At 53.8% G+C, this 27325-nt stretch overlaps 1 protein-coding gene across 3 annotated transcripts; it reads left to right on the forward strand.

The window, feature by feature from the left end:
* The first annotated feature begins 3218 nt into the window (after window positions 1-3218).
* Window positions 3219-25893, forward strand: INAVA (innate immunity activator). 3 transcript variants are annotated; one of them, XM_075910236.1, is made up of 8 exons: window positions 3228-4003; window positions 12401-12522; window positions 13368-13492; window positions 14350-14472; window positions 19257-19479; window positions 22039-22282; window positions 23439-23591; window positions 24802-25888. In XM_075910236.1, the coding sequence occupies exons 2-8, from the start codon at window positions 12468-12470 to the stop codon at window positions 25469-25471; spliced, it is 1593 nt and encodes a 530-aa protein (XP_075766351.1). In that variant the 5' UTR covers window positions 3228-4003; window positions 12401-12467; the 3' UTR covers window positions 25472-25888. The 3 variants fall into 3 exon arrangements, with proteins under 3 accessions (XP_075766353.1, XP_075766352.1, XP_075766351.1); XM_075910238.1 differs by lacking the exon at window positions 14350-14472 and having other exon boundaries at window positions 3219-4003; window positions 24802-25893; XM_075910237.1 differs by lacking the exon at window positions 12401-12522 and having other exon boundaries at window positions 3225-4003; window positions 24802-25890.
* Window positions 25894-27325: the final 1432 nt, after the last annotated feature.

Genomic DNA, 27325 nt, shown 5'->3' on the forward strand with positions numbered 1-27325 from the left:
GTGTGTGAGCGTCTACGGTGTGTGCGTGCGTGTGTCTGGTGTGTGTGTGCGTGCATGTCTGGTGTGTGTGTGTGTGTGTGAGCGTCTACGGTGTGTGCGTGTGTCTGGTGTGTGTGTGCATGTGTGTGTGTGTGTGTGTGTGTGTGAGCGTCTACGGTGTGTGCGTGCATGCATGTCTGGTGTGTGTGTGTGTGTGTGTGTGTGTGTGTGTGTGTGTGTGAGCGTCTACGGTGCGTGCGTGTGTCTGCTGTGTGTGTGTGCGTGCATGTCTGGTGTGTGTGTGTGTGTGTGAGCGTCTACGGTGCGTGCGTGCGTCTGCTGTGTGTGTGTGCGTGCATGTCTGGTGTGTGTGTGTGTGTGTGTGTGTGTGTGAGCGTCTACGGTGCGTGCGTGCGTCTGCTGTGTGTGTGCGCGTGCATGTCTGGTGTGTGTGTGTGTGTGTGTGAGCGTCTACGGTGTGTGCGTGCGTGTGTCTGGTGTGTGTGTGCGTGCATGCATGTCTGGTGTGTGTGTGTGTGTGAGCGTCTACGGTGTGTGCATGTGTCTGCTGTGTGTGCGTATGTGCACACGTGTACAGTGTGTTTTCATGCGTGTGTTCTCTGTGTTCCTGTGTGCGCGCACGCACTTTTGTGTGTGGGGGGGTGCATGTGCACGCACGCACGCACATGTCCAGGAAGTGTGTGTGCATGGCCAGTGTGCGTGCATGTATCCAAAGTGCACGTGTGTGTGTGTGTGCATGCGCGCACATGTTTTCAGTGTGTGTGTCCTTGCACTTATCTGATCTGTATGTGTGCGTGTGTATCTGGGGTGTGAATGTGTGCCCCTCAGAGGTTGTGTGTGTCTCTGGTGTGTGCGTGTGTGCGTGCATGCCCCTCAGCATGTAAATGCGTGTGCCCCTTTGTGTGTGTATGTGTGTCCAGTGTGCGTGTGAGTCTCGTGTGTGCGCCCACCTTCGTGTGAGTGTTTGTACAGCGTATATGCGCACCTCAGCATGTCTGCCCCTCAGCGTGTGCGTGTGTGTCCGATGTGTGTGCGCGCATGTACAGTCTGTGTTTGTATGCACATGTCCTCTGTGTGTGTGTGGGCGTGCCTCTCAGCATATGTGTGTGTCTGGTGTGTGTGCGCCCCTAGCACATGTCCGGTGTATGTGTGCCCCTCAGTGTGTGTATGCCCAGCGTGTATGTGCCCCTTAGCATGTGTGTTTGTCAGGTATATGTGTGACCCTCAGCATGTGTGTGTGTCCGGTGTGTGTACACCCCTTAGCATGTGTGTGTGCCCCTCAACATGTGCATGTGTGTCTGAGCGCCCCTCAGGGTATGTGTGTGCACGCATCAGCGTCTGTGTGTGTCCAGTGTTTGTGCATCCCTTATCATGTGTGTGTGTGTCCAGTGTGTGCACACCCTTCAGTATGCATGTGTGCGTGCCTCAGGCTGTATGTATGTGTGTGTCTGGTGTGTGCGCGCCCCTCAGCATGTGTGTATGTCTGGTGTGTACCCCTTAGTGTGTGTGTCCGGTGTATGTGCCCCTCAGTGTGTGCGCTCCTCAGTGTGTGTGTATGCACGTTCCAGTGTGTGTGTGTACGCCAGGGTGCTTACGGTGTGCGAAGACCAGAGCCCGCCAGGCTGGCCTGTACTGTCTCACTGTTTTCTTGTAGGCCCCCATCTGGCTATAACAGGGGTGGACAATAACTTTTGGCAGGGGACCACTTGATTTTGGAAAGTGGGCGAGGGCTGCACTCTTCCATGATATTAATGGAGTTTATACAGCAGTGGTCCCCAACCATTTGAGGCTGCCAGGCGTCGGGGGCATAGCCGATCGCCTGCCGGGCGCCAGAGGGCGGGGACACTTGCACGCCTGGGGGTGGGGCCCCCTATAGCCGCGGGGGCGGGGCTGGCGCTCCCCCACCGCCCAAACACCACGCGCCCAGAGCACGGGTGGCCAATCCATGGCGCGCCGGGGCCGGCTCCGGCACCATGCATGCGCCACATGTCCGGGGCCAGGCCAGCCCCGAGCACTTGGCGAGCGCACACAAATGCCCCCGCGGGCACCATGGCGCCCGTGGGCACCATGTTGGGGACCACTGCTGTACAGGATAAACTAAAAAGACAGCAAAAGGTCTGGTATCACTGTATAGACTAACAAAACACGTAGACGGTATCACGAGCTTTCATGGGCACAGCCCACTTTGTCAGATGACAGGAGTGTTAGAAGTCCAGATCCAAGAATAAGGAAAGGGAGAAGGCAGTGGAGGGTGGGGAGAATAGGGAAAAAAGAAAGAAAAGGAGAAAAAAAAAGGAGGGACAGGAAGAAAAAAGAACAAAGCCATCGGGTGGCTCGCACACTATAGGTATGTCTAGACTACATGCCTCTGTCGCTGTTTGTCGGCTCAGCGCGGCAGCCATGTAAATTTAAATAACCCACATCCTCTGCCCCCCTCCTGAGCCCATACCCCTCCCAGACCTTGCACCCCAATCCCCTGCCACAGATCACAATCTCCTCCCGCCCTGGGTCACAACCCAATCCCCTGTATCCCCTGTCCCTTGCCCTAGGTCCCAACTGCCTCCTTCATGCAAACTCCCTCCCAGACCGCACAGGCCCTCCTGCACCCCAGTTCCTTCCCCCAAGCTCCCTTCTGCACCCAGCCTCCATCCCACACCCCGCACCTCCTCCATTCATCTCCTGGAAGAGTGCGGCCCTCGACCACTTTCCAAAATTTCAGAGTGCTCCCTGTCAAAAATGATTGCCCACCCCGCTGTAACCTCACTTCCTTAAGTGGGATTACTCCCGATTTACAGGCACAGTAGGGATGTGTCTAAACTACATGGCTCCGTCGATGGAGCCATGTAGATTAGGCTGATCGGCAAAGGGAAATGAAGCCGCGATTTAAATAATCGCGGCTTCATTTAAATGGCTGCCGCGCTGAGCCGACAAACAGCTGATCAGCTGTTTGTCGGCTCAGTGTGCTAGTCTGGACACTCCCGCGCCGACCTGAAAGCCCTTTATCGACCTCCCTGTTATGCCTCGTAGGATGAGGTTTACCGGGGAGGTCGATAAAGGGCTTTCATGTCGGCAGGGGAGTGTCCAGACTGCCCCGATCTGCCGACAAACAGCTGATCGGCAGAGCGGGGCAGCCATTTAAATTTAAATGAAGCCGCGATTATTTAAATCGTGGCTTCATTTCCCTTTGCTGAACAAACAAATCTACATGGCTCCGTCGACGGAACCATGTAGTCTAGACATACCCTAGGTTACTCCGAATTTACACCAGGCAAGTTAGAAGGAATGAAGCCCCAGTGGGTTATTCTGGATTTTCACCCAGGGGAGCAAAGGGGATTTGGCCCCAGTGGGTTGCTCCTGACACACTGGGGGAGGGCAGAGGGGAATCAGACGGGTAGTTTACCTAGGCTGGGTCTGTTTCCCTCTGAGTCAGCCCCTGCTTCTGAGAATTCTGGGGGAGGCAGGCAAGGTCTGTGTCTGAGAGAGAGCAGGCAGGAGCTCCCTTCTGCCTCCCCTTGCCCTGCAGCTCTGGGCGGGTGAGCTGGAATTATCCCGAGCTGAGTTTGCACAACCCCAGTGCTGTGTGCGGGGCTGTCGGTGCCGCAGACAGAGCAGGCACGCTGTGGGGGACGGGCAATGTACTGGGCTAGAGCCCAGATCAGTATCCTGGCTGGGTCAGACAGGCCACTGGGCCATTGCTCGGCATCTCACGCAGGCAGGTTTCCCATTCTGCTCCTCCTGCCTGCTGGCTGCCTGCACTCGGCCTCTGCCTGGCCCCGCCACGCTTGGTAGGGCGGGGAAGGAGCTGCACCTCTTCCCCTCCTCTCTGAGTCACTGGCAGGCCTGAGCTAGGGTGAAGGGAGAGGCTGAGCTGCCAGCGGGGACTAGCTGATTGCACGTAGGGCGCTGGGAGAAACTCACCGGCCGCTGGATTTCCAAGCCAACGGCAGTGCCAAACCGTTTCCTTCTGGGATCCTGAGGCCGTGCAGGGCAGAGAAGCCACCAGGTAAGGCTGCTCTGCAGGTGAGGGTAATTCCTGCACTCATCCGGCTGCGGGGGAATGAATGGATGGGAAACACCGGGGTCTCAGGCAGAGAAATTGGCTGGCCCGGCTGGTGGCAGCAGAGCACATGGTGCCTCCTTCCTATCCCCATTGCGGAGTACGAAGCTGGGAAGGAAAGGGGGAAATGAGCCTTCTTGCACTGTTAGCCACAAGCCGTTGGTATTGCAGGCCCTTCCCTTGCTGGAGAATGCAGCTTCAGCTTGTTGCTGATCACAGGCAGTACCCGTCTGGTTCCACCTCCTGAGCCTGGGGTTTCAGCCCAGCCCCTGTACTCACTACAGGATTATGGTCTCTGGGGTGGGGAATGAAATCTCTAGGGGTGGGTTATTCTACTTAATCCCTATGGCTCCAAATGTGCCAGCTCCAGCCCTGCCTGGCTGTCCGGTGTTGATGTCTGTGCTGGTGGCGGGGGGGGGGGGAGGGTTGTGCTGTGTTCGGCTGGCAGAGCTGCCAGGGGATGTGGCTGCGTTGGATGGACCGGCTGGAAGATTCTCACTCCACGCCCCAGTGAGGCAGTGCCAGGAGACCTGTGCTATCAACAGGGAAATTCCAGGGCCCAGGAGAGGTTCAGAGACTACAAGTGTAAGCAGAACTGGCCTGCTATATGCCCCAGTGCCAAAACCTAATGGAGCTGCTCCTGCTGCGATGTGGGAAGCTCCAGAGATACCTCACTGGCCATGTGGCCTAGAGGCTAGAGCACTACACAGAGGCTCAGGAGATCTGTCTTCTTTCCCTGGCTCCAGAGGCCTGCTGTGATACCCAGGCAAGTCCTCATTACTCGGTGCCTCAGTTTCCACATCGTACAAGAGGGTTGATGACCCTGACCTGCTTTGTAAAGCGCTTTGAGATCTGCTGAGACAGAGCACTAGCTTCAGGGAGGTAGCCAAGTTAATCTGTAACTGGAAAAAGTTTAAAAACAATTAATAGTTTTGCAGCACCTTAAAGACTAACAGGTTGTGTCTAGACTGGCCAGTTTTTCCGGAAAATCAGCTGCTTTTCCGGAAAAACTTGCCAGCTGTCTACACTGGCCGCTTGAATTTCCGCAAAAGCACTGACGATCTCATGTAAGATCATCAGTGTTCTTGTGGAAATACTGTGCTGCTCCCGTTCAGACAAAAGTGTAGACAGCTCAGATTTGTTTTCCACAAAAAAGCCCCGAGTGCAAAAATGGCGATCGGGGCTTTTTTGCAGAAAAGCGCGTCTAGATTGGCCACGGATGCTTTTCTTTTGCAGGCTCTGCAGAATACAGCTTATTTAAGCCTTATACTGCAGAACCCACATCTTGTAAGTGTGTAGATGCTGAGATTTACAGAATGTTGTTGGATTTTAGTGTGAGCAGGCAGACCACTGTTGCACACATTGGTGTGTGTTTGCCCCCAAATTCTGTGCTGTGTGGTGTCAAATGCAAGCTTATGCTCTGCTGACTCAGTATGATACTTGTATGATTTTTGTATCTAAAGTTAGGAATATGGGCCGTGCACTTGTATTTTCAATGTTCTCTATCTGGGAGACAGCAATGGGCCTCAGCCACCTGTCGTACCTCGGTACCTTCGGTGGTCTGACCTGTAAATTTAGGGACGTGATCATTCCCCTCTATTCTGCACTGGTGAGGCTATATCTGGAGAACTACATCCAGTTTTGGGGCTCCCATTACAGAAAGGATGTGGGCGCATTGGAAAGAGTCCAGTGGAGGGCAACAAAAATTATTAGAGGTCTGGAGCACATGACTTATGACGAGATGCTGAGCAATTTGGGCTTGTTCCCTCTGCAGAAGAGCAGAGTGAGGGGGGATTTGATAGCAGCTTTCAGCCACCTGAAGGGAGGTTCCAGAGAGGATGGAGAGAGGCTGTTCTCGGTGGTGACAGATGGCAGAACAAGGAGCAATGGTCTCAAGTTGCAGTGGGGAGAGGCCTCAGTTGGATATTAGGAAAAACTGTTTCACTGGGAGGGTGGTGAAGCACTGGAATCTCCATTCTTAGATGTTTTTAAAGACAGTCTCCACAAAGTCCTGGCTGGGTTGATTTAGTTGGGGTTGGTCCAGCTGTAAGCAGGAGTCTCTTACAACCCTAATCATCTATGACTATGAAAACATGTATTAGAATTGGAAAAGGTACAGAGATGGACAACAAACTGGTTGGGGGTGGACTAGTTGCCATATGAGGAGAGATTAAAGAGACTGACTTTTCACCTTGGAAAAGAGATGACTATGGGTATGTTTACACTGCAGAGTTTTTCCGGCATAACGGTGTCATGTGGTTTGATTTGTTTTAGATCCAAGGGAAACCAGGACATGCCAGGGCTACTTAACTACTTTCTTATTTATTGCAAGCTTTAAGCAGTTACAGTTGTATAGTCATTGTTCTTAAGGCTTGTAGAACTTAAACAATTTAAACCTTACATTCTATACATTCTAAAGCAATTAATACAGCACAAAGCAATGCAAAAGAATTACTAAAAGATCGACTATATGCACTAATAAAGCCTAATTCACATATACTTCACCCGTATGCTACCTACCGTGCCAGTCATAGGCTCCCAGTGCCAATGACGACCCTGTCTCCCAGCCTGGGAATCCCAGCTGGGAGGCGGGGTTGCGATCGCCGCTCTGGGCACCCCAGAATGGGGAACGGGGGCTTATTAACCCACGTTCCTTTTTTTTTTTTTTTTTGCTCGACCTAAAAAAACCGCATGTCCGGTATTTTTTGGGAAACCATCTGACAACCCCACCTGTGGCTGTGCTCAGCCCTGGCGTGCATTCAAGCAAAACCAGAGAATGCTGTGGCTTTGCTGTTTTTCTTAGGGGGCAAGTTCTTCCTTTCTTCATGTCTGCCACGACTTCCCTTCCCTGCATGAGTGCCCCAATCACTGCCTTGCTCTTTGCCTCCTGGCTAGTCTTTTGCTTTGTTTCGCTTCCTTTGGGATGTTTGCTTAGGTGCCCTTACCCTCCCATGTGCCAGCACCGGCCTGTCTGGATGGGAACCAGGGTTGCTGCATTCTTGGCCTGAGGGAAGTCCCATGCCAGCTAGAGGGAACAGCTCTTGGGGATGTGTCTAAACTACATGGCTCTGTCGATGGAGCCATGTAGATTAGGCTGATCGGCAAAGGGAAATGAAGCCGTGATTTAAATCATCGCGGCTTCATTTAAATTTACATGGCTGCCGCGCTGAGCCGACAAACAGCTGATCAGCTGTTTGTCGGCTCAGCGCGCTAGTCTGGACGCTCCTGCACCAACCTGAAAGCCCTTTATCAACCTCCCTGTTATGCCTCATAGGATGAGGTTTACCGGGGAGGTCGATAAAGGGCTTTCATGTCGGCAGGGGAGTGTCCAGACTAGCACGCTGAGCCGACAAACCGCTGATCAGCTGTTTGTCAGCGCAGCAGCCATGTAAATTTAAATGAAGCCGCGATTATTTAAAACGCGGCTTCATTTCCCTTTGCCGAACAAACAAATCTACATGGCTCCGTCGACGGAGCCATGTAGTTTAGATGTACCCTTGAAGGGCAGCATCCAGTGCTCCTTCTTCCCAGGGTACAAAGTTTTACACTCTCTGGTGAGAAAGCAGCTGGTGCACTGCAACGAGGAAGCCAGCTGGGAATGCTCTCTCAGATCAGGCCTGCTCACATCCCCCTCAGCCTACACTCGCTGCCCATGGAGGGGCTTCTGCTCCACTTTTGAGGGGTGGCCCATGGATGTGGAGACAGGACAGATGGACAGGGACTGGAGCACAACATGCCTACACTGTCATGGGGCCATGAGGCTCCAGTTGTGTGGTTGTAGATCTGCCACATAGATGTTCAGGCTCAGAGACCCTCCCCCTTCCTGGGGTCCCAGAACTTGGTCTCCAGCCCGACCCTTGGGAGCCCATGTCAGCAGAGCTGGGACGTGGGTGTTCGCTGCAGTGTAGACGTACCTCAGCTACTGCTCAGGAGCATTCCATGCTCGGCACTAGCTCTGCTTCGGCAGGGTGGCCCGCAGCAGGGCACTAGAGCAGATCTGCAGGGACCCTGCAACCCAGAGCCAGCATTTTGCTTCCACCAAGTTGCAGGGCACCTGGGGACAGGTACAAGGGCCAGGATTTCCCAGCTGTGCGGCCCCAGGACACAGCTCTTCTGACAGGTGACTCTGGAGAATTGGTGCCAGGGGCTGCAGCAGCCTCCCTAGTTGCCTGCTACCTGTGGGTACTGTTGAGCCTCTAGGGATGGAGACTCCACTACTTCCCTAGGGAACCCATCCCAGTGCTTCCCCACCCTCCTAGTGAAACATCCTTCACCCCCAGCTACATCCGGACATGTACCTTAGCAGAAGATGACCTTCCTGGCTGGGGTCCTGGGAATGCACCATTTGTGTCAGCTTGAAGTCTGCTTTGCATGGGGCAGGCCGGGCAGCCCAAAGCTAACAGGGATATGTGCTGTGGTGATGCAGCAGCGCCCCAGGCCTGGCTCAGCCCCACACTGGGCAGTGTACACACACCGCACAAAGGCAGTCTGTGTCAATGTCGCCAGCCCACCAGGCCCCCGCAGCCTGGGCAGCCAGAGACAAAGCCTTGTCAAGGCCGGGAGGAAGGTGGTTGTCAAACCACACAAGTTGTGGTCTGGCCCTGTTTGTAACTGTGACGGCGCGTTGGGGTCCCCCGTCTCCTGCACCCCGAAATGGCACAAACAGACTGCACCAGCCAGTGGAATTGAGGGTGGTTTATTGCTCCTCCAGCACAGCGCAGCACAGATGGAATCTGGTTACAGGAACTGGGCTAGGATGCCTCAGGCCCCCTTGAGATGGGGGAGACTGGGCCCCTAAACTCCAGACCCTTCTCCTAGGCTCTCCTCCATGCTCCCAGACAGCCAGCAACCAACTCACTAACTTCCAGCCCTGCCCCCCAGCCAGGGCAGCATTCCACCTTCCTTTGTTCCTCTCCATGGGGGGTGTCTGGCCACTGGTTTGCATAGTGACTCATCCAGTTTGGCTGGGTCCTGGTACCCACGGCAGCCAGTGGGGCCACCCCAGAGCCAGCAGCATAGAAACCAGCCAGGTACCCCCACTACGTCACACCCTGTTTGTAACTTCCCTTGAGAAACAGACTCGAGTGCAAGCTGCCCAGGCTCCATTCATGAGAGCAGAGTGAATCGATCCGGACAGGTCTGCAGGTGCAAGCTGAGCCAGCGCGTTTGGTGGCTTGTGGTTTCCACTTGAAGGGAGACAGACAGCGCGTGGCTTCTGCCCCCAGAATTGGGAGTGAAACTCAGTGGCTGAAATTCCAACACTATCTGAAACGGGGGTGGGGGGGGCTGTGATTGTAGACAGCGCTCCACTGGCAGACTCCCTAGCCGTTGCCCCACTGTGATCAGCTGGGTGGCAGCCCTTACGGAGGGCTACCACAGCAGGAGGCTGGCCCGGGGCCACACAGAGCGGCAGCACTTGAGCGCCCGCCACACAAAGGGAGCTGGGTGTAATGAGATGGCTGTAAAACGGACGCTTTGCCAGCTTGCGTTAGTCACCCCAGTGCAGGCTGAGTGTGCCCCAGGCACCCACAGTGATATAGATACGGGGGGGGGGGGCGGGATCTGCTCCCCCTCCCCCACGCCCAGGGGAGCTGCCAGTTCCAGGATAAGCTCCAGACAGGAGCTCTGTCTGGGTGACGATCAGGTTCTTGTGTAACAGACTGACTCAGCGGATGGGGGTGGAGAGCCAGGTACGAGTCCCGGAAGGGGCTACCCCCAGCAGAACAGCAGCAGGGAGCAGACAGATAACTGGCACCCTGGCTCATGTAGGGAATTGTTCTGTGTGACTGGACGCCCGGCTCTGCCAGTCCTGGGGTGGGGCTCACCTGAGTCATCCCCCCCCCCCCCCCCGAGCTCCAGGCATGGGACAGTGTCTCAGCAACTCCCAGTCCCGGGGCCCCCAGACACTGGGGCAGCATTGGGGAGCGCTGGCCATAGCCCCCTAGGCAGCCAGCAGTCTAATGAGCCAGGAACTTCAAAGAGCTGAGCCTGAGTTTTGCCTTGGGACAAAGCTGGTCTCTCCTTGCAGGGCCCCTGAGACAGGTGAAGGTAACGACTGCTCCAGCATGCCTGCGCGGCGGCCTCACTCCGTGGGTGGGCACGGCGGTTGAAGGGTTCTCACTCAGTCCTGAGCCCGGCCCTGTGCTCGGGCCTGTACGTCCTAGCCCAGCGGCCAGAAAACCAACAGTCTCAAAGTCAAACGGTGGCATTGGCTGTGGTTCAGGGCGGGGTCAGCAAACAAACAGTTTTCACAGCACAGGTGGGCAGGGGGAGACTGCCACTCAATATGGAGGTGGCGGGGGACACGGGCCCTCCCAACTCCACCATGTCCCGGCCCAGGGCCCTAGCAGTGGCAGCCTTGGCGTCCACGGGGGTCAGCAGGTAATCGGCTCCGAAACACACTGACACACCTTACAGGGTGATCAGGTCCCCCTGACCATCCTCTGCTCCCCCTGGGCCTCTTCCGGACTCCCCCTCAGTCTGTACCTGGCTCCCAGGGTCTGTCTAGTCCAAGTTTAGGCATAGGGAGAAAAGGGTCTCCTCCTCAAGGTCTAGGCACCCGGGCCAATCATCTGCCTCGGCCAGCTCCTCCAGGTAGACATCTGCTCCTTCCAACAGCTGGCCCCTTACTGAGCATCTGGGCTCAGCTTTTATACTTCCCGCCCCTCCTCCAGGCCTCTGTGGACTTAAAGGGGCAGGCGCCGTCTCAGCCCACCCAGGATCAGGGGCGGGGTTCTTCCTCCTCCGGCTCAGTGAGCGGCCAACCCTGCAAAGCCGCTATATACGACACCAGGAGGAGGATGCTGGACGAGGGGATGCTCTGCAACGGTGGGACCTATTTCCGTTCCTCCCTAGTGTCACGTATCCAGGCAGAGTTCCTCTGGGTGACGTCCACTGGCTCCCTGGACAGCTTCGGGGGGCAGTGGGTGCTGTCCGGGGTTCTCTGTGCGGTGTCCCCATCCGGCTCCCTCGTTTTGAACCTATGACCTGCACCCCCGACCGTGTTTTTCATTATTTGTCCCCCGGAATCAGTTCATCCCTAGGTCCAGTAATCCCTCCCGCAAGGCTTTTAGAAGTGGGTGGTCCTCACTCTGTGGTTGTGTCCGTTCAACGGCCTGTGTCTGTGCGACGGCCTCACTCTGTGGGTGTGTCCGTGCGATGGCCTCACTGTGTCTGCCTCACTCTGAGTGTGTGTCTGTGCGACGGCCTCACTGTGTCTGTGCGACGGCCTCACTCTGTGGGTGTGTCTGTGCGACGGCCTCACTGTGTCTGTGCGACGGCCTCACTCTGTGGGTGTGTCTGTGCGATGGCCTCACTGTGTCTGTGCGACGGCCTCACTCTGTGGGTGTGTCTGTGCGATGGCCTCACTGTGTCTGTGTGACGGCCTCATTCTGTGGGTGTGTCTGTGTGACGGCCTCACTGTGTCTGTGTGACGGCCTCATTCTGTGGGTGTGTCTGTGCGATGGCCTCACTGTGTCTGTGTGACGGCCTCACTCTGTGGGTGTGTCCGTGCGACGGCCTCACTGTGTCTGTGCGACGGCCTCACTCTGTGGGTGTGTCTGTATGATGGCCTCAGTGTGCCTCCTACCCTGAGTTCCTCCTCACCCTCAAGCTCCTGCCCTGACTCCTGCTATGCCCCCCATCTGTCCCTGTCCTGAGCCATCCCACCCTATCTTTACATTTCTTACAGGTATTGTATTGTATGACAGTACCTGTAAGAAATGTAAGCTATTTTCACCCCTGGTTGATAGAGAGACAGTGCAGAACAGCCCAGTAACCAGAAGCAGTCAATATAATCCACCCTGGGGAGAGGGGCTCAGACCCAAGGCGCCTGACCCCCTCCTGCACTCTAGCCACCCAAGATTAATCCACCAACCTAGCACATCTGGTTCAAATCCTCCAGCCATCCCAGCCTACCCTTTGCTCCCCTCCCCGGGCAAAAGGTGTCAGCTGGCTGCACTCTCCTCTAGGCTCAGATTACAAAGGTCTCAGCACCAGTGGCTGAGGCTTTCGTAACCTTAGCCCAAAAGGGGTCAGCCAGCTGACACCTTTTGCCTGGGAAGGAGAGCAAAGGGCAGGCTGCGATGGCTGGAGGATTTGAACCAGATGTGCTAAGTCGATGGGTTAATCTTGGGTTGCTGGGCTGCAGGAGGGGGTCAGGAGCCTTGGGTCTGAGCCCTTCTCCCCAAGATGGATTGTACTGACTGCTTCTGGTTACTGGGCTGACAAGTCTGTTCTATGGCATGTCCCTGAGCAACACATCTCTGCATGTGTGTGTCTTTGTGATGATCTTACACAACCACGTGCGAAGCACTTTTGAGTTTTTGTCTTTTGTTTAACCAGTTCCCACACAAGAACTCACATTCCCAGGAACCCCTCCCTGTCCCTGTTCCCTGGGCTGCCGCCACCCATGGAGAGCAAAGAGGATGCCAGCCACAGAGACAGTGGGATCGTGATGCAATCAGGTGGGTGAATGCCAGGGGAAGTGCAGCTACTGGACTGTGTGCCCTCCCTCTGCATCCGTCTGGTGTTGGGATGTGAGCCCTGAAGGCTTCAGGATCAGGCCCTGGTCCAGGACCTTAGTTCTGTCAGGGACTGGTGCCAGATATGTCAGAAGAAGCTTCCGAACCCCAGGCAGCTCAGGAAAGTCTGCAGCAGGCAGGAGGCTGTTGGTTCTGATGTGCTGAGCTCGCCACGAAGTCCCGCCCCAGGCAGGGTGCTGAGCCATAGGACGTTCTGGGCTGAAAAGTGTAGCCTGGTGCAAAGGGGAGCCGTCGGTCTGTGCTGCCTCTCGGGAAGAGGAGCATTCCATTTGCAAGCAGCCCCGAGGAGCCGGCTCAGCCCCATCACTGTCTGCTGCAGCAGTGGTTTCACGAGGCTATGTCTAGACTGCTGCTTTGTTGGGGGGAAAGGGACGCAAATTGCCCTTTGCAATTTGCGTACCTTTTTCCAATTGTTCTTCGGAATAGGCTTTTCTGAAATTTGGCCTGTCTACAGGATGAAGTTTAATCAACAGGATGAAGTTTAATAAGGACAAAAGCAAAGTGCTCCACTTAGGAAGGACCAATCAGTTTCACACATAGGCTGTGTCTAGATTGGCCAGTTTTTCCGGAAAATCAGCCGCTTTTCTGGAAAAACTTGCCAGCTGTCTACACTGGCCGCTTGAATTTCCGGAAAAGCACTGACTTCCTACTGTAAGAAATCAGTGCTTCTTGCGGAAATACTATGCTGCTCCCGTTCGGGCAAAAGTATAGCCCTGAATCTCCCCATTGTCTGCTTGAAATGGGACCCCTGGTCTTGTGTCCTGCAGGCCTGGACAGCCCCATGCCGCCACTGAAGGACCGGAGCCGGGCAGCATACCAGCAGCAGCAAGAGCTGGAGGCACAACTGGAGGCCTGTCTGGCGGAGCTGAGAAACCTCTGCCTGCGTGAAGCGGTGAGGGGGCAGAACTTGTCCGGGGACACGGGCCTGTCTTGTGGTCTGGGCTGGCGGTGGGGGGGCTTTGGGAAGATCGTTCGGCCTCCTCTCATTCGGAGAAGAACTGGCAGCTTTCCTGGAACTCTGGAATTCCTGCACGTCGTCCTAGGGGCTAACCAGTCAGCCCAAAGCCACGACTGCCCCCGGTGCCCTGTGCGTATTTACTGGAGTGCCTGCTGCTTCGGGGCCAGCCCCCAGTGCCATATGCACATTTATTGGAGTGCCCATTGCTCCAGGGCCTGCTTCCAGTGCCACATGCATAATGGCTGGAGTGTCTGCTGCTTGGGGCCTTAAACTCTGTTATAGTCCTAGCCTTCACAGCCTCCTCTGGCAAGGAGTTCCACAGGTTGACTATGCGCTGTGTGAAGAAGAACTTTCTTTTTATTAGTTTTAAACCTGCTACCCATTAATTTCATGTGGTGTCCTCTAGTTCTTCTATTATGGGAACTAATAAATAACTTTTCTTTATCCGCCCTCTCCCAAAACAGACCCCTGCGGAACCTACTTGTTCTGCCCTTCCAGCATGACTGTGAACCATTAATAACTACTCTCTGAGAACAGTTATCCAGCTAGTTATGCATCCACCTTATCGTAGCCCCATCTAGGTTGTATTTCCCTTCTTTATTGATAAGAAGGTCATGTGAAACTGTATCAAATGCCTTACTAAAGTCTAGGTATAACATATCCACCAAGACTTGTTATCCTATCAAAGAAAGCTATCAGATTGGTTTGACATGAGTTGTCAGGCAGCCATCCCTGGTGGAGATGGTTCCCTACTGGTTTCAGGCTGGCTGACGTCTCTTCCTGCCTTGCAGGAGTTCACGGGCAGGCTGCCACAGGAGTACCCTCTGAGGCAGGGGGACAAGGTGCCCCCGGTGCGGCGGCGGATTGGCACTGCATTCAGACTGGATGAGAAGACGATCGTCTCGCCAGGCCTGGTGAGGAGCCCGAGCCCTCTGCCTGGCCGTACAGAGGCATACGTGGGTCCTAGCCACCCTGCCTGCTCACTCATGTGAGATGAGTTTGGAGGGACTCAGAATAGCTGCACAGGGCTCCCAGCTCCCCCACAGACCCCGGGGTGGGCTCCAGCCCACGTGCTGCACGGCACACAAATTGCCCCTGGCTGGCGTTCTCAGTGCAGAGGCCCATCTGGGTGAGTGGGAGGCAGCACTGAGGGGAAGGACGCTCCCATGCCCTACCCACCTTGTAGATCAATAGAGGCCATCTGTCTGCAGGCTGCCCCACCCCACCAGCCCTGAAAATGCTCTGGGTGCAGGCTGCCTGGCCCAGCTGGCTAAGGGAGGTCAGCCTGCTCTGGGGGCTTGGAGGTGGCCTCATTTTTGTGAGGAAGCTCAGAGGGGCAGGTGCTTGAACTGCTCGGGGAGGGGAGAGGCTGTGGCTCCATTAAAGGGACGAAGTCCACTGATGCTTGCTTGGTGCAAGAGTTAACATTCCCAGCTCTCCACCTCCTGGTACGTCAGGCTCCTGAGCCATCCACACCCGGAGATGGGTGCTAAGGGGCAGGAGAGGCAAGGAGTGTGTTTCCTGCTGAGCCAGGAGGCTCTCAGCTGTTTTTGGAACTGCATCAGTGCCTCAGGAGAGACCAGTAAGCAGCAATCACCCTGCCCGTGCAGTGGCCCAGCTGTGGTCTCTCTCCCGCGCCTAAATCATTCTGGCACTCCTTGCTATGGCGAAAGGGCCCCTTTTAGAGGAAGTCTTGCCCAGTAGTCAGGGCACCAGCCTTGGACATAGTTCATATACCTGCTCTGCCTTGGACTCTCTCAGCGTCTCTGCCCTGGATTAAGTTTCATTGTCTGGGGGCTGGGCTCTGAGCCCCTTTGCCGTAGTGCCCTGGGTAGAGACGAGAGCAGTGCTGCCCTGGTCAGTGCTCAGGTAATGCTCCAGCTGTGTCCTAATCAGCGCAGAGCAGAGCGGAAGAATGACTTCTTGTGTCTTGCTCACCACACTCCTGTTCATGCAGCCCAGAATCATGCTGGCTTTTTTTTGCCCCGGTGTCATACTATTGACTCATATTTAGCTACTGGTCCACTATGACCCCTGGATCCCTTTCTGACGTATCCTTCCTAGGCAGTCACTTCCCATTCTGTATGCGTGAAACTGATTGTTCCTTCCTAAGTGGAGCACTTTGCATTTGTCCTTATTCAACTTCATCCTATTGACCTCAGACCATTTCTCCAGTTTGTCTAGGTCATTTTGAATTTCGATCCTATCTTCCAAAGCTCTTGCAACCCCTCCCAGCTTGGTATCATCTGCAAACTTAGCATTCTCTCTATACCAATATCTAAATTATTGATGAAGCTATAGAACAGAACATAAGAACATAAGAACGGCCGTACTGGTCAGACCAAAGGTCCATCTAGCCCAGTATCCTGTCTGCCGACAGTGGCCAGCACCAGGTGCCCCAGAAGGGGTGGACCGAAGACAATAATCAAGTGACTTGTCTCCTGCCGTCCTCTCCAGCCTCTGACAAACAGAGGCCAGGGACACCATTTCTATCCCCTGGCTAATAGCCTTTTATGGACCTAACCTCCATGAAATTATCTAGCTTCTCTTTAAACTCTGTTATAGTCCTAGCCTTCACAGCCTCCTCTGGCAAGGAGTTCCACAGGTTGACTACGCGCTGTGTGAAGAAGAACTTTCTTTTATTAGTTTTAAACGTGCTACCCATTAATTTCATTTGGTGTCCTCTAGTTCTTCTATTATGGGAACTAATAAATAACTTTTCTTTATTCACCCTCTCCACACCGGTCCCAAAACAGACCCCTGCGGAACCTACTTGTTATGCCCTTCCAGCATGACTGTGAACCATTAATAACTACTCTCTGAGAACAGTTATCCAGCTAGTTATGCATCCACCTTATCGTAGCCCCATCTAGGTTGTATTTCCCTTCTTTATTGATAAGAAGGTCATGTGAAACTGTGTCAAATGCCTTACTAAAGTCTAGGTATAACATATCCACCACTTCCCCCTTATCCACAAGACTTGTTATCCTATCAAAGAAAGCTATCAATCAGATTGGTTGGACATGAGTTGTTCTTTACAAATCCATGCTGGCTGTCACCTATCACCTTCTTTTCTTCCAGATGCTTGCAGATGAATTCCTTAATTATTTGTTCCATTATCTTTCCTGGCACAGAAGTTAAGCTGACTGCTCTGTAATTTTCTGGGTTGTTCTTATTTCCCTTTTTATAGATGGGCCCTATATTTGCCCTTTTCGAGTCTTTTGGAATGTTTCTTGACTTCCATGACTTTTCAAAGATGCTAGCTAAGGGCTCAGATACCTCCTTTATCAGTTAAGAACATAAGACCATAAGAACGGCCGTACTGGGTCAGACCAAAGGTCCATCTAGCCCAGTATCCTGTCTACCGACAGTGGCCAGCACCAGGTGCCCCAGAGAGGGTTGACCGAAGACAATGATCAAGCGATTTGTCTCCTGCCATCCCTCTCCAGCCTCTGACAAACAGAGGCCAAGGACACCATTTTATCCCCTGGCTAATAGCCTTTTATGGACCTAACCTCCATGAATGTATCCAGCTTCTCTTTAAACTCTATTATAGTCCTAGCCTTCACAGCCTCCTCTGGCAAGGAGTTCCACAGGTTGACTACACGCTGTGTGAAGAAGAACTTTCTTTTATTAGTTTTAAACCTGCTACCTATTAATTTCATTTGGTGTCCTCTAGTTCTTCTATTATGGGAACTAATAAATAACTTTTCTTTATCGGCCCTCTCCACACTACTCATGATTTTATAGACCTCTATCATATCCCCCCTCAGTCTCCTTTTTTCTAAACTGAAAAGTCCCAGTCGCTTTAACCTCTCCTCATATGGGACCCGTTCCAAACCCCTAATCATTTTCGTTGCCCTTTTCTGAACCCTTTCCAAGGCCAAAATATCTTTTTTGAGGTGAGGAGACCACATCTGTACACAGTATTCAAGATGTGGGTGTACCATAGTTTTATACAGGGGCAGTAAGATATTCTGGGTCTTATTTTCTATCCCTTTCCTACTAATTCCTAGCATCCTATTTGCCTTTTTGACCACCGCTGCACACTGTGTGGAAGTTTTCAGAGAACTGTCCACGATAACTTCAATATCTCTTTCCTGATTTGTCGTAGCCAAATTAGCCCCCATCATACTGTACATATAGTTGGGGTTATTTTTCCCGATGTGCATTACTTTACACTTATCCACATTAAATTTCATTTGCCATTTTGTTGCCCAATCACTCAGTTTGGTGAGATCTTCTTGGAGTCCCTCACAGTCTGCTTCTGTCTTGACTATCCTAAACAGTTTGGTATCAGCCACAAACTTTACCACCTCACTGCTTACCCCTTTCTCCAGATCATTTATGAATAAGTTGAAAAGGATTGGTCCCAGGACTGACCACAAGAGTTCCTTGAGTATTCTAGGATGCATTTCATCAGGCCCTGGTGACTTGAAAACATTGAACTTTTCTAAGTAATTTTTAACTTATTCTTCTCCTATTTTAACTTACCAACCTAAGCCATTTCCATTATCATTCACTATATTAAGAATCCCTTCAGCATCAAACTTCTTGGTGAAAACTGAAAGGAAGACATTAAGCACCTCTGCCATTTCCAAATTTTCTGTTACTGTTTCTCCCTTGTCATTGAGCAATGAGCCTACCTTTCTTAGGACTTCCTCTTCCTTCCAATATATTTGTAGAATGTTTTCTTGTTACCTTTTATGTCTCTAGCTAGACCGAGCTCGTTTTGTGCCTTTATCTTTCTAATTTTGCCCCTACATACTTGTGTTATTTGCTTAGATTCATCCATTGTACTCGGACGTAGTTTCCACTTTTTGACTTTGACCTAATTTCCACTTTTTGATTATACGATTCCTTTTTTATTTTTAGATCATGTAAGAAGATCTCCTGGTTAAGCCAGGGTGGTACCCTGCCATACTTTCTATCTTTCCTATGCAGTGGAATAGTTTGCTCTTGGGCTCTTAATAAAAGTCCCCTTGAAAAACTGCCAACTGTCTTCAATTCTTTTTCCTCTTGGTCTTGGGTAGGGACCTTACCTACCAGCTCTCGTTTACTAAAATCTACCTTCCGGAAATCCATTGTCTTTATCTTGGTTTTGTCCCTTCTATCATTCCTTAGAAACATTTCTTAGGGTATGTCTACACTACCACCCTAGTTCGAACTAGGGTGGTAATGTAGTCAACCGGAGTTGCAAATGAAGCCCGAGGTGGAACGAGGTGTGCAGGTAGTTCGGAATAGGAAGCCTAATCCGAACTACCTAATCTGTGCCGCGTGTAGCCGTGGGCACAGAGTCTGAACTAGCCGGCATTTAAAAATGCAATGGCGGCGCCCGGCAACATGCAAATGAAGCCCGGGAAATTCAAACCCCGGGCTTCATTTGCAACTCCGGTTGACTACATTAACCACCCTAGTTCGAACTAGGGTAGTAGTGTAGACATACCCTTAGAGTTTAACCGACTAGCCGTTTACCTGTTCAACGGATCATTATTGATTAATAGTATCGGTTAAACTCAGCTGGCTCCCAGAGAGGTGGCTTCGCTGTAGCTTTATTCTGCAGAACCCACATGGGTAACCGCTAAGAATATTAGCAATGACACGGTTACCATATTAAACAATTTTTAACATTCCTGTTTGGAGGGGGGGACGGTAGCTCCCCGTGCCACTCCATGGCCTGTATCCTCTTCCCACCTAGGACCCACTGAGCATACTGGAGAGAGACCTGGCCCTGCAGCTGCAGATCGCCGCGGCTACGCGTCACCTCTACCGGGAAGAGAATCTCAGCAAGCACATTAAGAAGCATCGGAAGAACCTGGTGCTGAAGGAGGAGAGGAAGCTGAAGGAGCTGGAGAGTGCCGTCAACGAGTGCCGCACGGTGGCTGCGCAGGAGCCCAGGCCAAGCAACACAGCCCCCAGTGGTGAGCTGTGCGTGCAGCCAGGGCTTGGCCCACCGCTCCCTCCCTGCCTGCTCAGTGCTAGTGAGAGTGGCCATGATCCCCGGCCACATCCCCACTGCTCTCCAGCGTGCCCGACTCCCAGGAGCAAAGGGCCCTGCTTGGAGCTCGGTGTGGCTGGGCCTATATGATGATTTGTCCTGCCCTGATGCCTGGCATGTTGGCTGGGAGTAGGTGCTGAGACACTGATCTCCTTGGTGGAGCTGTACAGGGAACAGCAAGCCTGCCCTGACCCCCCAGAAGGGGCATGAGCTGTGGGCTGCTGCTACAGCTTCATGCCCAGGTGGGATCTCAGGTAGCCCCCAAGATCTCCAGTTGGGTGGGGGCAATCGAATGGGCCAGCTCTGTAGTTGTTCACTAACAGCTGTTCTTGAGGGGAGCACTAGGCTCCGCTGCCCCTTGGAGGCATGAGCATGGAGGCGTGTTCTCCCTGACTCCCCTGATGATGAAGTTAAACTCTTGAGCAGGAGTGGAAGCTACATTATCTCCCCAAAGAACAGCTGGTGGCTATGTCACTTTCCTGGGCCTCCTGCTGCACTTCCTAGAGGTAGTCTGTTCTTCCAGCTAAAAGCACAGGGCTTCAGTTCCCCTCTGCAGTGCCTGGGAGGGGAGTCCACCAGGTGCAGTTACTCCTGAGTGATGCCAGCGTGAGTGAGAGGAGAACCATGCCTGCGTGGTCATCCCTGGCAGCACCCTTAGGGTGTGTCTAGACGGCACCTTTCTGTCGGAATAAGCTACGTCATTTGCACAAGGCACAGTGCATCGTTTATTCCGAGTCTAAGTCGAAAGAGCTTTATTTGAAATTAGGAGCCAAATTTCAAACTAAGCTTTTAAAGACATGGTGTTGCTATTTCGGAATACTTCCGGTATCCCAAAATAGCAACACAGTCTAGATCAGTGGTCCCCAAACTTTTGGGGCTGCCGGGCGCCCAGGGGCGGGGCCGCTCACATGCCGCGCATCCGGGGGCGGGGGCCACGCATGTGCCACGCACCCAGGGCAAGGGCTGCCCATGCATCACGCGCCCAGGGCCGGCACCATGCATGCGCCACGTGCCAGGGGCAGGGCCGGCCCAGATCAGTCAGCAGGCGCACATAAATGCCCCAGCAGGCACCATGGCGCCCACGGGCACCGCATTGGGGACCACTGGTCTAGACATACCCTGAGTGGCCTACCCTCTCCAGTTTCTCCCAGTGAGAAACTGACCCAAGAAGGAAAGTGAAGCAAACAGCTGCTGTCTCCACTGTACACTCCTGTCTGCCCCCCGCCCCAAGTTCCTGGTGCCTTCTCCCACCCAAGGGCTGTCGTGGGTAGGGCAGGGAGGGTCTGCACAAATCAATTTGAGCCCAGCAAAGCCATTAGTAGAGCCAATTTATATTCAGCGAATCTCCTGTTCAGAAAAACATAGGGCAAAGTTTCAAAATTGTTGAAGTGTTTTATTTTTAGATTTTCCAAATGAAAAATTCTGTTTTTCTGACTCCAAAAGACTTTTGGTTTCAACATGTAAGCTCAGTAGACAAAACAAACAGTAAAAAAGAGAAGCAAGTGGAAACCGAAAGAAAATGTTTCACAATAACCACTGAAAACCACCTCGAAAATGAAAACACAATGTATTGAGTCGCCCAAACCAAAACGGTTTGTAGTTTTTGGTCGCCTAATGTTTTCAAGAGTTTGACTTCTTGTCCCAATTCAAAATGGGAAAAATTTCAAACTCTTGAAAGTGTTCGAGGGAGAAGAAACCATGTTGCCCACAGCTCTAGCTGGGAGCAGTGCAAAGGAGAACGGAACAGTTCTTTTGAGCCATTAACTGAAGCAATCTAGCAGGCCTGAAGCGGAGAGGGGAGCTCTGGGAGAAGTTCCAGTGGAGCCAGGATCTGTCCAACATCTGGCAGCAACAGTGAGCAGACAGCTAGTACTGACTGTCCCGTAGAAAGCTCAGGGTTGGGTGGACTGTCCAACATTGGCTGGCTCAGTAGTTGCTGTCCTTTTAGTCCCCACCAAGTGGTCACCAGGCAGATCAGAGACATGTATAATGCACAGCAAAGAGGGCACCAAGGCCCTTGTCCCACCAGGCCCTGAGGCAGCACAAGCAGGGCAAGAGAAATGGAGCAAAGAGGCAATTAAAGAGCAGTCACTTCTGTGAGGGACTGATCGTGTGCTCAGGCATGGGACTGCATTCGGAAGCAGCATGCAGGCTGGAGGGTGCGGGAGAGAAGGACCACCAGACTTGGTGTGTGCAAAAGGTTCGGGATTGGAGCTCTCGCTCTGCTGCGTGGTGGCCGGGGCTGAGCGCTCTGTTCTGTGCTGTGTGCCCTGCCCCGCAGGGCTCACTCCTAACCATCATTTGCACTGACAGCTCCCTTGCAGAGAGGTGGGAACCCCAGCGCCATCATAACGTGTGGGCTCAGGACCACTGTGGGGATGGGCTCCAGGCCAGGGTGGTCAAAGTCCAGAGCTGGAGAAACGGTGACAGGTGGACACCTATTTCCTGTACCGCTTTCACCCCTCGCCTTGTTCTCTTTCAGAAGAAACCCAGGCTCCCAGTCATCCTGCTGCCCAGCAGCTCATGGTGCCGGACACGCCACACAGCTCCCTGGCCCTGCCCACCTGCTCTGCCCCTCCCCTGCAGCACACAGGGCTGCCACTCACACAGTGCGAAGGCCCCGAGCAGGAGCACGCGCCCCTGCAGACCAGCCCCTGGATGGAAACCAGCCTTGTCAGGCCTGAGACGCCCAAGAAGCACTCGGCAGAGCGGTGCCACATGCCGAGGTACAGAGCACGGACGGGTCAGCTCGGCTCCGCGACCTGCTGATCAGGGGCTGGGGGAATAGCCCCTCAGAGAAGGAATATGGTTATAAGAGGCGTAGAAAGAGCTTGAGCAAGAGAACCACATGGGGAAAGGCCTGGAAGGGTGCTCTTCCCTCTGGATCCCCCGACAGGAACAGCTGAGACTGGAAGCCAGAGCGTGGAACAGGGGTGGGCAATAACTTTTTGCCGGGGGCCACTTCGGAAAGTTTTGAAGGAAGGGGCGGGGCATCGAGCAGAAGGGGCGGGGCCAAGATATTTTCAGGTTCCCCACCCCCAGACACGTCCTGGCCCAAGCAGTTGGGATCCGGAGCGCTGAACATGTGGCCTTATCTCCCTGTCCACTACAGTGACGCCTTCCCCAGCTTCCATTGCTCCCGAGGGTGCAGAACAGGAGACAGGGCTGCCAGATGGTTTAACCAAAAATACCGAACTCCCCCCCCCCCCCCCCAAAAAAACCCACCAGGAAAAAAAGTCTGTTGAAAACAAAAATAAAAAAATAAAAAATCAGCACGGCCCCTTCAAGAAGAGGCTTTTTTGCCGCTGGCCGTTTTGTTTTTCTGCTGCAGCCACAAAACAAGCCTCTGCGGAAGCAAGTAAGCGGTGGGGGTGGGGAGGGCGTCCGGGGGGCCCGGCGGAGGTCCGGGGGCTGGGCCTGGTTGATGAGTGTGTCGTAGGGTTGCCAGGTGTCCGGTATTTTCACCTCCTGGCAGGGAAAAAAAATCAGGAAATACCAGACATTTTAGGTGTCTGGTATTTTCTGAATGTTTTTATCCGACAGGAAGTGAAAATACCGGACTGTCTGGGTCAATACCGGACACCTGGCAACCCTAGCAGGAGACCATCTTCCTCTTCCACTTTTCCTTGCCCCTCTGCCCCGCTATCCCTTTCCTCCCCATGTCACCAGCAGCTGAAGGCGAACCGAGACCCTCCTTCTTTTTCGGGAGCTCCAGGATGAAGCATGATGATGGGTGTGCACTAGGGCTCTGTGGGTCCCTTGCAGTGGGCACAGAGAGTTCCTGTCCGGGTGGAGCCATGCAGATGCTGCAGTGTGCGCGTGGGGTGGGGGAGAATGACAGATGTCACACATTGGTCTCTTTACTGGGCTTCTCCTCTGCAGCCCAGCCATGCCAGCACGTGCCCAGAGGACAGCTGAGACATCTCCCTACCGTTTCATCCCCATCGAGACCTTGACCTTGTGGAGGCAGGCTGGCTCCAGTGGGCCACAGATCCCAGAGAGGCCGGCAAGGAGAAGGCAGTCCCAGTCCGTGAGGTACTGGCCAGCAAGAGGCTGCCTGGGGGTGCACAAGCTGGTAGCACTGGCTCATAGGGGTCAGATATGACGCTGAACTGGGAAAACTGGTCTCTGTTCCTATCTCTATCACTGTCCTATTGACAGACCTGAGGCATGTAACTTCCTTGCCCCGTGCCTCAGTTTCCCCTTCCACCCATTCTCTTTGGGGCAGGGGCTCTTTCTGTGCAACACGGGTGATGGGGGAGGGGGGATTGAGCCCTCCAGGCACCGGAACGGTAATGAGTGTGGGATAAATACAATCTGTGAGTGGCAAAGGCTGGAGACGGAGAGACTGGGCCCCAGAGGCAAGACAAATGAGAGGAGATGGGAGAGCAGCCAGGGAGAGACCCTGGGCCTAGCCTCAGAGTTTCTGCTTATGGGGAACTTCTGATTTCGGTGCTACTGACCTGTCTCCCCTTGAGTGCAAAGCAGGGATATGAAACTTAAAGGGCTTGTCCACGCTGCGCTGCCTTCATTCTAGAACCAGCTCCTACCATAGCACTGACACTGACAGTCTGCGCGCCTGCCACACAAACCTACTGGCAACAATCAAGTCTCTTGCGGGCTTCATGGGGCCTCGGATGCTGCTCCGTTCTCACGATCAAAACTCTGTTGGGGCATAGATCTGCTTAGACATTATGAATATCCCTATTACTGTTGCTTAGGTGGGGTATGAAGGTGGAAGGGGGGATGATGTTAGGACCCTGTTCTCTCTAAACTGAGTGCTTGGGCGACCACCAAAGAGAGATTTAAATGCCACCCAGCTGACTGGGAGAGCACCCACAGCCAGCAGCAGCTGGTAGCAAGTGTTTCTATTGGCGGTACATAGCCACAAATGGCTCAGTGCACATAACAAAATTTATGCTACGCATTGATGGAAAAAATGAGAGGGAACATTGGATGGGATTTGCACTGTGGAAGGGGGGGTCAGCTAAGAGGGCAGCTTAAGGGATGGGAAGAGTTAGAAGGGGGTGGAGCTAAGGGAGTGGGCAGAGCTGAGGGGTGGGCAGAGTTAAGGGTGTTTGAAAGCGTTTGGGATGTACTGTGAAGAGTGCTGGTGTGTCTGTATATTCCCCGCTTGTACACAGTGCTTTGGGTTTCCGAGAGCATCCTCACAACCTGTGCCAGGAGATTCCTTTGCTTGCTCCTGGTGCTAGACTATCACTAAATGCCTTCCATCTGCCCCCAGGGTGGATGTGTCCCGGGACCAAGTGGAGCCGCGTGGAAGGAGTATGCTTCCAAGACGATGCTGCACCTACTACAAAGTCAACGTCTCCATCCCCACCTACAGCGTCCCTCCATCCAAGCCCAACCTGGCCTCCAACTCCATCTACCATTCCAGTTCCAAGGACAGCCGCTCAGACATCTCCAGCATCACAAATGCTCCATCGCATGGCAGCAGAAGCCCTGACATTGCTTTCCTGAGGCCGGTACCACTGCTGTCCCTGAAGCAACCCTTGCCGGGCTGCAGGAGCCAGCACGCCGCAGGGCCTGAGGCAGCATACTATTACCACCCCCCCCAGAAGGGGCTGCTGCCTCCCAGTTGCTTCCCAGCTGTGGAATACATGTCTGGGAGGGAGTTCTGCCAGGGCTACCCCTCCCTGTGGGCTGGCAGCTCAGCTCCAGCCCCCTATGAGCAGGAGAAGGTGCAGCTGTACTGCCAGGGGTGGGGCCCAGCCCAAAGCAAGATCATGTGCACCCCGTCCCTCAAGGACCATGCCCTAGGCAGTGGCAGGCCCCTCTCCAAATTGTCCGTGTCAGAGGAGCTGAAGTTGTGGCATGAGCGGACCAAACTGCGGAACGTGCGACCCCACTCGCTGGAAAGGGAGAGGGCTTTCCACACGCGGAACATGCTGTGACAGGATGGGGACACGGAACGCCCCTGGGGAGGGGGAGACCCGGAGTGCTGTCATAACCACTGACACTCGCCTTCCTGCTCTCTGTGGCTTCTCACTGCCTCGTCCTGCTGGGCCAGCTCCCGGGTCTCCCCCAGGCAAGGCCTCAAGCTGAGATCAATGCCCTGCCCCAAGAAGCAGTACAGACACTGAGCCTCTTCGGGTCCAAGGAAAATGCAGTTTTGGGCCCAGCTTCCTGGGATACCATTCCCCAAATGGGATCAGCACCCCAAATGAATTATTTAGGTAAGCCCCCTTTAGCACTGAAAGGAGGAGGGACACACTGATTGCTCCCCCAGGTAACAATTATTTGTACTGGGTTTGACAGTAAATAAAAGGGATTTTATTAAGTACAAGCAGTAGGATGTAAGTAGTAATAAGTGAGAACAGACAGAGCAAAGTAGATTACAAACTTAAAATAACAGGGAACACGAACACTAAAACCTCAGTACAAACGTATTACAAGCTCACCCTAAAACTGTTCCTGTTCCAGCTAAGCCTTCCAACCAGGGAAGTTCCTCCCCCTGGGGTCTTTGGATCCCTTTCTTAGGAATGCCCCAGCCAAAGGACAAAGAAACGTCTGAGCGTCCTCTTGTTTTATGGATTCCCTTTTACATGAGGAAGTCACCTGGCCAGTCCCTACAAGTTAGGGAGGTTATGTGACCAACCACTGCTGAGATTTAAAGGCCAAAGGAGATTGTTCACAGCTGGTCATCTAGACATTGAGAGTAACATCCGTGATGGGGTTTCCTTTGCACAGTTAAAACCACACGGCATTCCATACTCCATATAGCTAACTTTACACACAAGAATGATCCACCCACGAAAATCGATACACAGACCCAGCGGATTAAGACATTGATAGGTTACATGAGACCATTGCCCCAAGCATCTTTGAGTTCTGTATATTTGTGTCCATAAGTCCATTTCATAAAGTGTGTGTGTGGGGGGGGGGAGGCTGTCACACACACCAGGCAGGGAGCCATCCACCTCGTGCGCCACTGGGCAGCAGGCTCAGGTGGGGCTTCATTCAGTATGGGGCAGGGCGTGAGAGCCAGCGCAGGAGATGCTGATGCTACCAGGGAAGTATTAGGGGGCGGGAACCACTGCTCACGCCTCCTCGCTGCACTCCCCCCTCCCCGCTCTAGCGCTCTCCCCTCAAACGCAGCGCCCCGCCGGCCCGTAGCTCCCTTGGCCCCTCTCCTGCCTCGCCACGCGTGGCGCACACATGGCCACTGAGATGTCATGCCCAAGAGCAGCGGCACTTTGGGCATCAGCGAGTGACCCCCCCCTGGCCCGCAGAGAGCTCCGAGGTTAGCAGGCCCGGACTATGGCTGGCGGGGGGGGGGGGGGGGGGGCTGCTCCTGAAAAGCGCCCCGTGCAGGTTTGCCGCTCTGTGCCCACTGGGCGCACGGGGCTTTCCGCTGGGTGCGCCAGGGCGCACGGCGGGACGCGCTCCCACTGCCCAGGAGGAGCGCGGGGGCTGGGGCAGCATGTCCAGTGGGGGACGCAAAGCCTGTGGCCACTGGGAACCGCGCCGAAGGGTGAGGCAGCAGCTCCCCCTGACTCTCCCGCCCCGCTGGGAAGGTTGGGCAGGGAAAGCAGAGCCGGGGCGCGTCCGCTGCTGGGAACTAGGGGTGTTGGTTTCATTTTTGCCAGCTGTCGTGAGGGGAAAGGTGTGTGTGGTGGGGGGGTGTCAAGGGGAGGCAGCTCCCAGGGATTGTCGGGGGGGGGGGGGAGGGTGATCCGCCTTCCCGCTGCCCTTACCTCTTGGCTTTCTGAATAAAATAAGAACGGGTGAAGTCCTAGTGATCGTCC

This window comes from Pelodiscus sinensis, chromosome 27 (genome assembly GCF_049634645.1).
Source record: "Pelodiscus sinensis isolate JC-2024 chromosome 27, ASM4963464v1, whole genome shotgun sequence".
NCBI lineage: Eukaryota > Metazoa > Chordata > Testudines > Trionychidae > Pelodiscus > Pelodiscus sinensis.